This window comes from Lycorma delicatula, chromosome 9 (genome assembly GCF_047948215.1).
Source record: "Lycorma delicatula isolate Av1 chromosome 9, ASM4794821v1, whole genome shotgun sequence".
Lineage (NCBI taxonomy): Eukaryota > Metazoa > Arthropoda > Insecta > Hemiptera > Fulgoridae > Lycorma > Lycorma delicatula.
The window spans coordinates 23,028,016-23,043,247 of record NC_134463.1 but is presented as its reverse complement, the minus strand read 5'-3'; the positions used below and the strand labels follow the sequence as shown (position 1 = coordinate 23,043,247).

The window sequence follows — 15,232 nt, the reverse complement described above, 5'->3', positions numbered from 1 at the left end:
AACTACATACCTTATACTATTTCTCTATATAGTCGCCACGTGAATTAAAACATTTGTCGTAGCGATACACCAGCTTCAATATACCCTTGTCGTACGTAGTCTTCTGCCGCCAATCCATTTAGCCACTGATTAACACCATTTTTAAGTTTATAGTCACCCACGAATTGCTTACCTCTCAAAAATTCTTTCAATTTCACAAACAAATTGTAATCAGAAGGAGCTAAGTTCGGATTATACAGTGGGTGATCGTAAATTTCCCATCCAAATGTTCTCAGTAAATCACGTGTCGGACCCGTAACATGTGGACATGCATCATCATGCAGCAGAACGACGCCGTTGGTCAGCCCCCCACGTCGCCGATTTTGAATGGCGCACCATAACTTACGAGAGTTTCGCAGTAGGCTTCTGCATTTATAGTCGTTCCATGAGGCATGAAATCGATCACAAGTATGCTAAACCAATCCCAAAAGACTGTGACCATCAGTTTGCGTCCAAATGGCTGCGGCTTGACCTTTGTTGGTCTGATTGGTGAATAAGAATGACCCCAATTACTTGACTGCCGTTTTCTCTCTGGCGTGTAATGAAGTCCATGTTTCATCGCTGATAACAACTGAATTAAGAAACTAATCACCTTTTTCTGTTAGCGCATCAAAAATTCTAAATCAGATCCGATCCCATTCGGATTGTTTTGTGATGTTCTGTTAAGACGTGCGGCACCCAACGTGCACAAACCCTTCTGAGGCCTATATGGTCATGAACAATGTGACAAATATCAGCTCTTGAAACATCAGGAAAAAGAAATGCCAGGTCAGAAATCGTTGAGCGATGATCCTTTCTGATTTCATCATCGACGCGTTTCAACAAGTCCTCGGTGAATATCGAGGGCCTCCCCGAACGTTCTTCATCATGCACATTAATTCTGTTATTTCTAAACTTTTCACTTCACTTTCGGACGTTGCTTTCATTCATTACATATCACCGTACACAGCAACCAACTGCCTATAAATTTCAGCCGGCTTAACGTTTTGTTGGTTTAAACATATGACCACGTATTTCACAGTCGGCGGCAACATAAATTTTCCTATTCATTTTATAACATAATAACTCGCATGTAATCAAAGATACTACAACGCGACAACTTACAGACAACAATGCAGTGAGTGCATTACTAGCATGGCCATGAACGACACAGGTTCGTCAACCTTAAGGAGAGAAATTTCCCAGCGGTCTTTACTTTAGAGATATCCTTCGTACTACAGCATTACGAATTTTTCTATTTCGTCCGTTGTAACTATTTTTGGGCGTCCCGACCCTTCATCATCTTGGGTGGATGTACAACCACGTTTAAATTCAGCAACTCACTTTTTTACCATTGAAAACGAAGGGGAAAACTCCTCTAAAGTGAAATATTTATTTTTGAACGTTCGTCGCGGTTAAATATTTTAAAACAAAATACTTTATAACAGCTCGAACTTAAATTTTATTCATTTTTTAGAAAATATAATAACTTGTTTGCTTTACTCGATTGCCACAAATATGCAACTAAAATGCATGCATGAAATTTCATGGCACGGAATCTAAAGGCGTATAATTGACAAATTATTTTGTCATATTTCTGCTGCTTCTGTCAGGTCAAATATTTTTCGAATACCCTGGTACTAATTGAACAACCCACTTATAAACAAAAAAAAACAAAAAAAAAAACAGAAAGCTCAAAAATTAATCAATCGACCTAATTTATTTGTTGTCCGTTTCAACAAATCAATTAGTTTTTCATGTTTTAATCAGATCCTGCATTATTTAATGCATGAAATCGACTAATACTTATACAATATTTTTCCTCTTTATTAAGTTTCCAATAATATTAGTGATAGGATAGTTTATGCTGCACTGAATGAAGTGTTTTACAGGAAACCTTTTGGGGAATATAACTTAGCTGCAAATGAACATTTGGGATAGCCATCAGTTAATTAAAGTTTTTTTCTGTTTAGGCTATAAATATTAAAAACAAATGGATTATATAAATTATTGGTGTTATTACATAATTATTAAAAAATAAATAAATAGTAACTTCAATTTTTTGAAAATGTTTAACTGCATTGTATAGTTACAGAATATTTCTTTTCCGTAGGATGTTTCAGTACAGAATTTCTTAAATGTTTTGTTAGGAAATGCAGAAGGAATGAAAGGAATAGGATCTGGTAAAGTATTAAAGAGGTAAGAATAATCATTTTTTTGAAATAATATTATCTTTTACGGACTGAATAAACTGACATAATAGTAGTATAGTTATATATTGTAGTAGTATATTTTTTAATGTAATTTCCTAATAGGAAATAACATTTTAATATTTTTTTTATTTTTAGTTACTTTTTCCTTAATGCGACCATTTACGAGCTATACTTGATCTCCAGTTGGACCTATGTATAAATATATACAATGAACCTAAGTCTACAAAATTGTAATTTTACTCTTTTGTTATAGTTTTAACAAGTTTTTTTGTAATATTTAATTATTTTACATAACTTGAATTGGAATATTTATAAAATCTATATATAAAGCTTACATTTTTAGCAAAAAAAAAAAAAAAATGTATAGTGAATATTTAAAAGAAAAAATTTGTACTTATGTACAATTGAAAATTAGGTATAGCTCTTCTCTCCTGAATGATAATATTTAAGAAAAAATGTCAAAGAATAATAAAGTAAAAGTAGACATTGTTATTATAATAAAGTTGTCCAAGTTGAAAAAGTGGAAGTGAAATTTTAATGCTAAAGAAAGTGAAGTTATCTATTTAAACTTTCTTGTATCTCTTACATTTTCAGAAATCCTAACGGTGGCACACTTATATGAACACAATATATTTGATTTTTTTTTAATTTTTAAGTAAGGTATTTATTTTATAAATAATTATTAAAAATTAACAAAGTATGGCCACAGAAAGTTTTTCATACTCAAGTCTTGTGAAATAAAGGCTTTATTTATTGGCAGTAAATTTGTTCTAGGTTGGCATAATAAAAGCACACAAAGTTTAATGAAACTTGCACATTTCTTTTTTTAATAAGATTTTTGTTTTACAAAAAATTTTAATTTTTAATTTTTTAACATGAAAAAATGAAAGTAAACAAAAAAAGTAAGAATTCTGGAAGGAGAAATTCACAAAAACAAAAACCACAGCAATTTGAAAAAAGAGGAGCTTCAACAGAAAAAATCTTAACCGACGTTAACTAATGCAAAAGAAAAACAGGAACCGTAAAAGTATAAAATAGACAAGGAAAATAATAAAAGGTATTTATATAAAAAGTATTTAACTTCAAAAGAATAATAGTAGTGGTTGAACCATAATGATTATGGTGAGGTGGGAATAATGAACTGGGACACCAATTCAATGCCTTTTTTTTCTGGCTATTAAAAATTTCATATTGAGGAAATGTTATAATTATCATTAAAAAGAATAAATTTTATTCTGAACAAACTGTTTTGTTGTATGATACAGTAAATTAGTGTAATAAAATCCCATCTTATCTATTCTTCAAAAAAAATTGCACTTATAAAAGTTAGAACCATTTTCTTACTTTTACAAATCATGCGTACAATGTAAATCTGTATGCATGTGTCTGCATGTCAACTACAAACATAATTTGGTCAAGGAGAAGCAGATTAGATTAATGAGCATTTTAATCTTTTTCACAATTGTACTTAAACATTGTGTAAGTAAGTCACTAATATTTAAAAATCCTACAGCGTATATGAAACAAAAACTTGTCAAGGGCAAAGCCGAGAAAGTTTTGCAACTCTTTGTTAGCTTTTTTTTTTGTTTCCTTTATTTTTCATCACTGACATTAGATTCATCTGCTTGATAACTTTCTTTATTATAATCAAACAATGTGATAATTTCACTATTAGGGCAATGGCTGTGTATATCTGTCACCAACACACTTATATCATTATCAATACCATTATTTTCTTAATAATAGTATTTTAATACTTAATAATAGTATTTTATTTTCTTAATAATATATTTTAAATAATTTTTTTTAAATTTCATTTACACTACTATTATTTTCTTGAATAACCTCTGTTAATTAGTGCACTTTCAATTGCCTTTCATGTGCGTAAAGTTACACATATAACAATTTACATGTGTTGATTTTAACAATAATTCAGAAAAGTCTCTACATTCATAATGGTGGTTTTACATATATATTACAAGTCTTCTAAAACTTTTCTAACATGCAACAATGACACATAAGAGATTTTTCTGGTAAACAAAAGCTTGCTCTTGGAGTTTTTGAATATTGTTTTTATTAATTTTTAAACTCGACAGCAAGTAAGATGTTGAACTAAATGCTAGAGAAAGACCAAAACAGTAAAAAAAAACAAAAAACAACACCAACCTGTTACCTGTAAGTAATAAATTATTACATTACAGACAATGATTAGTACACTGTTGCTTGGCAGGTAAATAATCCTGCCACTTTTTTAAAATTTGATTGGTACCCCTGGGTGAATGTCAGCACTGAACAATTAAAGCCAGCTCATGCCATTCAGTTATCATGGAAACGGAGTGGTACGCAACATGCGTTTGCTATCAAAAATACTAATATTTTTATAAAAATACTAATATTGCGGAGGCTGTGCATAGAGAATTTTGCCACCAGTTTAAGCATAAAATGACACATAGGAGGTTTTATCTACCAGGCACCCAATATATTATTATCAGTATTTGTAAGATAATAATAAAGAAAGGTAATAAAGGAAGGTAATAAGAATAATTTATTATTTATAAGATGCACTGCTGCACTTAAGTTAGTTACTATTTTTAAATGTTCTACATAATGTTCATTAAATATAATTTTAAATGTTCTGTTCATTCTAGCAATATACAGAGTGATTCAGAGAAACGGGAATTTAGAAAATTAAATATTCTAATGAAAAAATTATATTAAGTAAATTTAATATTTAAATAAAATAAACCGAGCCATTTATGAATACATATGCATAATTTGTTTTTTAAAAATCACATTTCCATCTCTAACCAGACATTCCTACAGTTTCGTAGTGAAACTCTGCATGGTTGCAACATTTCAATAGGAATTTCAATAATTGCTGTTCAGATCTTTTCAGTTCTTGGCATTTAGTTCTTGTTTATAGCAGGTCGACTACATCTTGCAAGTTAGCTCCACATCTGTGCAGACAATACCAACAGTCTCTTAGTGAAACTCTGTATGCTTTGAAGCCACATTTCAACAGGAATTTCAGTAACTGCTGTTTGGATCTTGGTGTTTAGTTCTTTTATCATAGAGATCAACTATACACTTTGTTTTGTTTTTAAAGTGATCACCTTAAGAAGAAATAGAACACTAACAAATCAGGAGACCAAGAGTTCATTTCTTGAAATTGTACAGTTGCTAAATAATTGGCGTACAGCAACCATCAATATTTGTGCTGTGTATGATGATCCATCTTGTTTGAAACCAAGTGTTATCAATAATTTGTGGAAATGTTTGTAGTTTTACTGCAACAAAGTATGGAAATGTTTGTAATTTTACTGTAACAAAGTATTTCAGCATGGTGACATATTGATCTGATTGTGACTGTAGTTGCAGGGCCAATCTTGTTTTCAAAACAATTAGAGCCTATTATATTAAACAATGATACAGCATATCTAACAGTAACTTTGTTGTTGTGTAGTGGACACAGTGTATCTGTGTAAAATCCTCTTGCACCCAAAAATCAAAAATTTTGTTCTTTAACAAATCCATTAAGGTGAAAATGGGGTTTGGCTGACATCCATAGATTCATTGTTCTCATCTACTTTTACAATCATTTGTTCACAGAATTGATGATACATAATGAGATCACATGGTCTCGGTTACTGGACGACCTGCAACCTGTACAGATGGTAAGATAAATCTTGCAACAGTATTTTTTTAACACTTGAAGTATGCAACTGTATGCCAAGATGGCATGAGTTGGCTTCTATTTATTTATTCAGTCCTGATTCTCACCCAGGGCTACCAACACAAATTTTAAAATTACTTGTTTTCCTGAATAATCCTGTTATGTTATATAAATATGACATGTCATACACATGTCACAGTTATTTAAATATTTATAAAAATTGTAATTTGTTTTATTACTATGAACAGATAGAAGTTTATGTATTACTGCTAAGAAACAAAACTTTACGTTAATGAAAATCTTAACGTTATCTTTATTATGACAAGTAACAGATTTAAATTAAATTAATTGTTTCAGTGGTCCTAATGATCATGTATTTATATATTTCACTGATCATGGTGATGTCGGTTTAATACAACTTCCAGACTGGTTTATAACTTATCACCAGTTATTAAAAGCATTAGAAAATATGAAGAACAAAAACATGTACAGAAAAGTAAGTTTTCTATTACTGTAATAAATTATACCATATTATTATTCTAACTGCTAGGTATATTTCTTCATACAAGAAACAGGAAATCCCATGGGCAACATTAATATTAAATTAGAATGTTAAAAAAATTGAACTTTTTAGTTTTTTATGTTTTATGCAACCATGAATCCATTGCAACTAATTTTGCAAAAATGTCTAAAATAAAAAATATTGTATCTATATTAGATTATCTATCCACAGACTGATTTGATTGACCATTGCAATAAAATAAAGAAATTCATTAATCTTAAATTTAAATAATAAAATAACTCAAAAACTTATTATTTTTTAAAATTAATGCAACTGTACTAATATTCAAAATTTAAAATGATTAATCATAATAATATTTTTAATTGCAGTTATTATTTTTTATGGAAGCATGTCATTCAGGTTCTATGTTCCAGCAGCTGCCAAAGAATATAAGCAGTAAGTAAAATGTTATTAATTTTTTATTAAAATACATCCTAAGAGAAGAAAATATTAATAAAAAAAATTATGCCACTACCCTATCATTGTGTTATTCCTTTTTATACATTGTTGAAGCAGCTTTGTAGTGCACTGTAATTCATAAGCAACTTAAATTCTTATTTTTATAATAAACATGTTAAAAGTTATGCAAGTCAAAAGAGTACGGAAAGCAAATCAAACTCTATAAATCATATCATATTAAAAACCTTTTAATCAGAGTGTAAGCTATTTAAATATGAAAGAATGCTTAAGTAAGATATTAAACAACAGATAGCATTACTTGATTTTATACGTTTATTTGAATTCAGATGATTTGTTTTCTTTTTCTTTTCATTGTTGTAGGTTAGTTGCATTGTACATGACATTGAAATTAGTAATAAAGTTGTCATTTATTGAATCATTAGTTTTTATTATTTCAATATAAGCTGGCCTGATAAATAATTAATAAGGAAAATTTGATTATAATGTTATTAACAAACTACAATAAATTTTCCAGTTTATGCAACTACAGCAGCAGATGCTCATCAAAGTTCATATTCTATTTATTGTGAAGAAAAAAATTTACCCTGCCTTGGAGATCAATACAGTATTTCATGGATGGAAAGCATTAATTATGTAAGAAACTTAGGTACTTTAATTTTGTCTTAGCCAAAAATGCAGTGAAGGTTTTATGTTAGGTCATAAAATATAAAATAATACATTATTTATAAATAAAGCTCATAAAGTGCAATGAAGGTCACATTTATATCTAAATTGAGTGACTTATGTTTAGGCATAATAAAATAATACTGTTTACTTGAAAGAAAGCGAATTTTACTGTTCTCAAAACAAAACAGCAAATTTTAAAAATCACATTCTTCAAATGTGGTGTTTTTTTTCAAACTATTCACTGGTCTATATATGTAAACTTCCTTTTATTCTTTTCAGTACAGTAACATCCCTCAAGTCTACCATCCAAAGCTCTTCTTTCAATGCTTCTGAAGTTCTAGACTTGTTTACATACACTCTTCATTTTAAACAACCCGGTAAAAATAATCTGGTACTGCCAAGTATGAGGGAGGGTAGCTGAGCAACTTCCCATATATTGAAATGGGACAAGCACAGAAAAAATTTTTCTCAAAATGTGTATGGAATCCCATGTAGTATGACTCGTACAATCATTTTGCTAAAGAATGTCTATCTCTTGCTCCTAGTCATTCCAGCTTGTCCAAGACAAAATATTACAGCAGTTCATCATAGCTCTGAGGTATGAATCTCACAGCACAGTCAACTTGTTAAAAAAAATATTGACATAGGAAACACCACACTACACTGTTAATTTTGCACTATAATGGGATTTTGCGCTGTAATCCCCCTTTTGAAATAGTTTTTTATTAATAGAAATAGTTTTTTGTCATTTTTGTGCATGATTGTCATTTTCATAAAAAGAAAATTTGCACTTCATAAATTTCTGGTCAAAAAACATTTGTCAATATAGATATTTATACCTAATTAAAACGAAGAGGAATAAATAAAACACTTTCTATAAAGTTGTGAGGTGTACTGAAATTTTGTTTTTAAATTCAAACTATAGCCAGGGGGCAGAGACATATGCTAATGTATTAATTATAAAACAAGTCCTGTCAACTAAAACTACATCTTGGCAGACAAGGCATTACATGATCATGGCCTGCGTAGACCAGATATAAAAAATTGGATGCTGTGTTTGTAAGAAAATATTTCCAGGATGGTTTTCAGTACCTTTAGAAAAATTAAAGGGCTAACATTTTTAATAACAGTTAAGTTCAGGCATCTCCAGCTGAAACAGATTAAATTAGGAAGTGCAAACTCTTACCATCAACCCTTTCAAAGATGAAAAACTAGCTTTCAAAAGAAAAAAGATCACTTTAATATTTGCTGTGCAGAAAGGGATTTGTTTACAAAAAAAAAAAAAAAACTGAAAAACAAACAGCAGTTTGATCATATATTTTTATTAAAAAGAAAACCAAAATCTAATAATCTTGAAGTCGAGAAACTACTAGATATTATTGTACACTGAATAAATAATTAGGTAAAATATATGCTGCATAACAGTGATTAGTACTAAATCTGGGCCCAAAGTATGTCATCCAACATTATAAGATAAATTTTTAAAAAAGATAAAAGAATACATTAATGTGTTTTTAGAAGCAAAGGGCATAAAACATTCCAAATAATATACATATATATGTATATTTTTAGAGGTTAAACCTTCGCATACTAAAGAACAAATGATCAAGTCCTAACCATCATCTGTAGTTGGATTCTATCAATAGATCCTAGTTTGACTAACTTATGTTGTTATAGAGTTATATGTATACTGCTATTATAAATTGAGGGATATGGCTACCTAAACTTGCTGAATAAAAATTTGATAATTATTATATGTGACAATAATTTTATTCAATAGAGGTTAAATTCTAATCAAATATTTATAAACAAAATGTCACTTTAAATTTCATTCAATTCAGTTTGACAATTCATTGATATTTATGAGTTTAAATTTAAAGATACAACCCCATGTTTACATTTTTGCAAAAAAATAATTGATATAAGGATTCAGATGTTAAAACTGAAAAAGACTAATTTTAATAACAATAATTAAACTTTTAATATTAACAGGCACCTAGGTATCTGTTACTTAACTAGTAAAAATGGATTCAATCTTTTTATAAACTAGAAAAGATTTAATTAAATTTATCCAGTGTGTAAATTATTACAACAGCAATGTTTCTTTTTTTTCCTGTTTAGCCTCTGGTAACTACCATTAAGATAATTCTTCAGAGGATGAATGAGGATGATATGTATGAGTGTAAATAAAGAATAGTCTTGTACATTCTCAGTTCGACCATTCCTGAGATGTGTGGTTAATTGAAAAACCCAACACCAAAGAACACCGGTATCCACGATCTAGTATTCAAATCCGTGTAAAAATATCTGGCTTTACTAGGACTTGAACACTGGAACTCTCGACTTCCAAATCAGCTGATTTGGGAAGATGCGTTCACCACTAGACCAACCCGGTGGGTACAACAGCAATGTTATAAAAAAAAAAAAAAAAAAAAAATACTTAAAACTTTATTAAAAAAAACACATCATTCACTTAAATTCAACATTTGACCATGGCACAGATTGTGAGTCTTCTTAATTTCTTGTGGTACAATTTATCATAAGTTTAATAAGAAAAAATAAACAATGTTACTTGTTTTAGTAAGACCTATCGATGAATCAAGATACTTCAAAAGCACTTTCTTTAAAATAAAGAAAAATTATTGTTTCTAATTTATTTCCACAATATTGGTAAATATTTAATTTACTTAAACAGAAAGTAATAATGTTCTATAGAAATATATCTAAAAAATTAAATCATAAGTAATAGTAAAAATACTTTACAAAAAATGCTTATTTCAAAATAATTATACAGCATCAACATTTAAAAGAGATATAATATAAAAAGGTATACACATAAATTTATATACATAAAAATATGTGTTCAAATAAATAATTTCTTCTTAACAGAATGACATCAATTACATGACACTGGATCATCAATTTGAAATAGTAAAAAAATTAACATTCACAACAAGTACAGTACAGAAATTTGGTGATTACAATATAGGATCAATGACAGTTGCTGACTTTATTGGAAATAAACCAAATCACAGAAAACATCATGAAAAGAAAAAACACTATGATAAAGAAGTAAGTATGAGTAATAAATTGGTAAAATAATGGCAAAAATTAAATAGTTTTTTAATTTTTTTCAGTATGGATAACTCAAAAGAATTTCCTGATTACTATATTTTTAAAAAGAAAATTCTTTAAAAACATCTTATCCAACTATACCAGAGAAGTAATTTGGATGAGTTATACAGAGTGTATCATGAAGTCCCCTCGGAACTTTCATAACCTACTCTACTAATGAAAATAATGGAAAAAGTACTATAAACATATGTCCTAAAATATTTCATTTGCGAGTAAAGGCTAGTGAAAGATTTCACTCGGATTTCAGCTACCCTGGTGAAATGAGGTCATACTAAAATTTTTTGGATGTTAATTAAGGAGTAGAATTAATGATTTCTTATGGTATTTGACCTGAAAAATCGAGTAAAATAGGTCTGAGAACCAGGTCATCAGTAGTTTTTGAGAAATCTGAGGTGAAACAAAAACTGATTTTAGAGTATATATGTACAGTACAGAGTTGTACAACAGTAGTATTATGCAATAAAAAATCATAAGAAATGATGGAAAATACCATCTTGCCTTTAATTTTAAGTTCCAATTTGAATTCTGATCAGCTCTTTTTTAATTCATAATTCATAACTCTACATAATTTCCATATACACATTTCAATGTTAAATAAATTAATCTACAAAATATAGTTTTAAAGTCATTTAATTAATCAATATAACACAACAATTCAATTAATATAAACCTATAAAAAAGAATAGTTCAAAACAAAATAAAAAACCTTCGAATTTTATCAATTAAATTACGATCATTAAAATATTATAATTTAAATAAATTTTAAACTTATTTAATAGATTAATAAATCAGAGGATTAATATGTATCATAAATAAATATAAAGTGGATATTGCCAAATTCTTTGATAACAGTTAAAAAGGGGTACTAAGAGAGAAGCAAAAGAAAGTTTTCTTTTATGGTTATAAAAAATTGGCATTGCTATGTTATTTTTAAAAAAAATTATTTTTCAAAATATTTAATATATAAGGTTTTGTGTATCACCTGTAACAATTTTTGGGCTAGATATTTCCATCATCAGAATTGTGTAGTTTTCTTCTTTACTGAAAAGACATTTTATCACTTAAATTTTTTGTGAAGCCACCAAACACAAAGATTGATTGATCTACATGCAGCTTTCTCACCAGATCGTACCAAGAATGCATTACCAACTCAACTACCCACAGAACATTTTTTCTGTAAAATGGTGAATCCATTTATTTCTGAATAAATCCATTCAGAGCACAGTTTAATGCAGTTTTCTCCCTATTCTGCCTACAATCCCTTAGGATATTAGATGGATTTTATTCAAGAAAGGAGCAGCAAGTTATTGCTTAATCATTGGTGTTTGAATAGGTTAAAACATGTTTAAGAAAAATTGACTTTACTACAGAAATTATACTACTAAGAGCAAGAATTAAAGAAATAATATTGCCCATCCCTCAGCAATGTATGGTTTGAAATGTCAAAATACTATTTGTCAACTAACTAACTCAAATTACGTTCAGTTCACAACAGGAATGTCTGAATAAATGAATAGCCACTTGGTAGTTCTGTTATCTGAACCATTTTGTGTTCTAATAAAAAAACATGTTAAAGCGAGAGTTAGGAAGGATCTAAATAGGTTTTTTGACTGGCAATTTGCCAAAGTAAAGATCACTTTACTTTGAAGTGAGTAACATCAGTTAGGTAATAACTAAATAACACATTTAATTTCTTCATGCTTGAAGAAGCTTAAGTACCTTAGAAAGATACTTTTACAACCTGATGAGATACTAGAATTAATTAATTTGTTTTGAAGTAGTTTACACCAACTTTTCAGTACAATGAATCCAATCATAATTTATTTAAAAACCAATGTTTTATAAAATGATACTTTATAAAAAAAAATGGATTTATTGACACTGTTGTTTCTTGTTTTTTTTTTTCAGGTAACAATTCCAAGTCGTGAAGCAGATTTTCACTATCTTCATAAACAATTAAATGAAACTACACCAGGATCAACAAAACAAAAACATGTAGCAGAAAGTATATCTAAATTATTCTTGGTGAGTAAATTACAAGACATTTGTAGATCTTGAAAAAGTGTTAAATTAACATATAGTTTTGGATTTTAAGAAAAATAGAATTAAAATGAAGAAAAAGAAGGGATTTTTATTTTAATTTACTTAAGAATCAAGTACCTACATAAGAATCATAGCAAAAAAATGACCAACCCAAGGATGTATCTCTTCCCTTTACTTTTTAATTTATTTATGGAGGAAATTAAAAAAATAAAATAAAAATCTGAGAGCAGTCTGAAGACAAAAAAAAAAACTAAAATTCACATGATATTGTTATTATTTTGCCTACAACTAGGAATTATTTTCAATTATAAATAGATAAATGCAAAGGGATAAATTTAATTTAAAAGTAGACAAGAGTAAAAAACTTATTGAAATGTGAGAAAAATGAAGATAAGGGGGAAGTTTAATGTTAAGATAGAAAGCAGTACACCATATGTTCCAATATAATTATTGTAACTGTATTAGTAATGTGGTAATATGACCACTATTATCAAAGATGGGCAAAATAAAGATACTAAAATTGGATTTCATAAGTTAATAGGGCTACTATGCAGTAAAATAATCTGATGGATAAGACAAGTTTTGGGTAGAAACTTGTAAAAAGAAGAGCGAAGTTGTCGGGCCACATACTAGGGCATCTGGGATTAGTGAGAGATTTTAGAAGTGTAGCGGATAAACAGTAAAAGAATAGAAATATTATTGTATATGAAGAATAAAGATAATTGAGAATGTAGGATTAACAAACATATTTTTGTTGTAAATGAATCTTAATTTTTCTTTGCTATTTTATTTATTGATAAAGAATTTAAAATAATAAAGTATTATAATACTTTGTTTGGATCAAATTATTAATAAAGTTATTTGCAACTTAATTTACACATGTGATACAAATTATTACTAATGAAAAGATTAAATACTATTTCTTGTAAATTCTTTTTAAAAAATGTACATTACTGTTAATAATTGTAAAGAAAAAAGTTAGTCCCTTACATCTCTAAACACATATTAAAATATTAAAAAATCTTGGTAAATCAAAATACGTAATTAAAATTATAAAGAATAATAACAAATACACATCCTACGTAAAATAAACTGCATCTCTTATGGCATGAAGATTCTACATTTCTGAAATGTCTCATAGAACAGCAGTCTGAAAATTGATGAGCAGGTAAAGCAAGGAAAATTGTCAGTGGTTAAATAAATTTCATAAAGCAGTTCCTGGAGATCACAAAAATTCAATACTGAGTGCAGCTTATCACATGCTACAGACATTTATTAATGCCTAATGATTTTAACTCCCTCAATGAATCATGAGACCTTGCCGTTGGTGAGGGGGCTTGAGTGCTCAGTGATACAGAGTAGCTGGATGGAAGATGCAACCAAATCAGAGAGGTATCTGTTGAGAGCCAGACTAAAGAATGATTCCTGAAAGAGGGCAGCAACTCTTTCAGTAGTTGTTAAGGGTGTAGGTCAAGACGACTTAAATGGCCATATCAACATCACTCACTCCTCTGAGTACTGTGCAGCTGAAAGCAATGGAAAACAACAGCTGCTATTTTTCCAAGAAAATGTAGCTCTCTGCATTTTCATATAGTAATGATGGAGGCACCTTCCTTAGTAAAATATTCTGGAGGTAAACTAGTCCCCCATTTGGATCACCGAGTGGGAACTACTAAGTAGTGGGAACTACTAAGGAAAATTAAAAAATAACAGTCTACAAGTTGGAGCGTGGAGTGTTAGAAGTCTAAAAAAGGTTGGCAGGTTAGAAAATATAAAGAGGGAAATGGATAGGATAAGTGTAGATGTAGTAGGAATTAGTGAGGTTCAGTGGGAAGAGGAAACCGACTTTTGGTCAGGTGATTTTAGAATAATTAACTCAGCTTCAAATAATGGACAGGCAGGAATAGGTTTCGTAATGAACAAGAAGATAGGGAAGAGAGTAGAGTATTTCAAAATGCATAGCAATAGAATCATTGTAATAAGGATAAAATCAAAACCTAAACCAACGACTGTTAACGTCTATATGCCTACAAGCGCCCATGATGATGAGGTAATGTGTATACAAAGAAATTGATGAAGCAATTAAACACATAAAAGGAGATGAAAATTTAATACTAGTTGGAAATTGGAATGCAAGCACTGGAAAGGCAAGGAAGGAAATAAAGCGGGTGAATACGTGCTGGGCAAAAGGAATGAAAGAGGGGACTGACTTGTAGATTTTTGCACGAAGTATAAGTTAGTAATTGCTAACACCCAGTTTAAAAATCATACTAAAAGAATATACACATGGAAAAAGCCAGGCGATACTGCAAGGTATCAGATAGATATCATGGTTAAGCAAAGATTTAGAAATCAACTCGTCAACTGCAAAACCTACCCTGCAGCAGACATTGATAGCAACCATAATTTAGTGATAATGAAATGTAGACTGGGGTTTAAAAACCTGAGGAAAATGTGTCAGACGAATCGGTGGAATCTAGAGAAGCTTGAGGAAGAGGAGGT

At 29.4% G+C, this 15,232-nt stretch overlaps 1 protein-coding gene across 1 annotated transcript in view; it reads left to right on the top strand.

The window, feature by feature from the left end:
• LOC142330331 (legumain-like) overlaps nt 1–15,232 on the top strand; it is a 37,484-nt gene that overhangs the window by 8,208 nt on the left and 14,044 nt on the right. The window contains exons 4-9 of the mRNA XM_075375556.1: nt 2,132–2,217; nt 6,262–6,400; nt 6,796–6,862; nt 7,401–7,519; nt 10,442–10,624; nt 12,596–12,712. Of these exons, the coding sequence (XP_075231671.1) occupies nt 2,132–2,217; nt 6,262–6,400; nt 6,796–6,862; nt 7,401–7,519; nt 10,442–10,624; nt 12,596–12,712 (711 nt within the window). The remainder of the gene's footprint in view (nt 1–2,131; nt 2,218–6,261; nt 6,401–6,795; nt 6,863–7,400; nt 7,520–10,441; nt 10,625–12,595; nt 12,713–15,232) is intronic.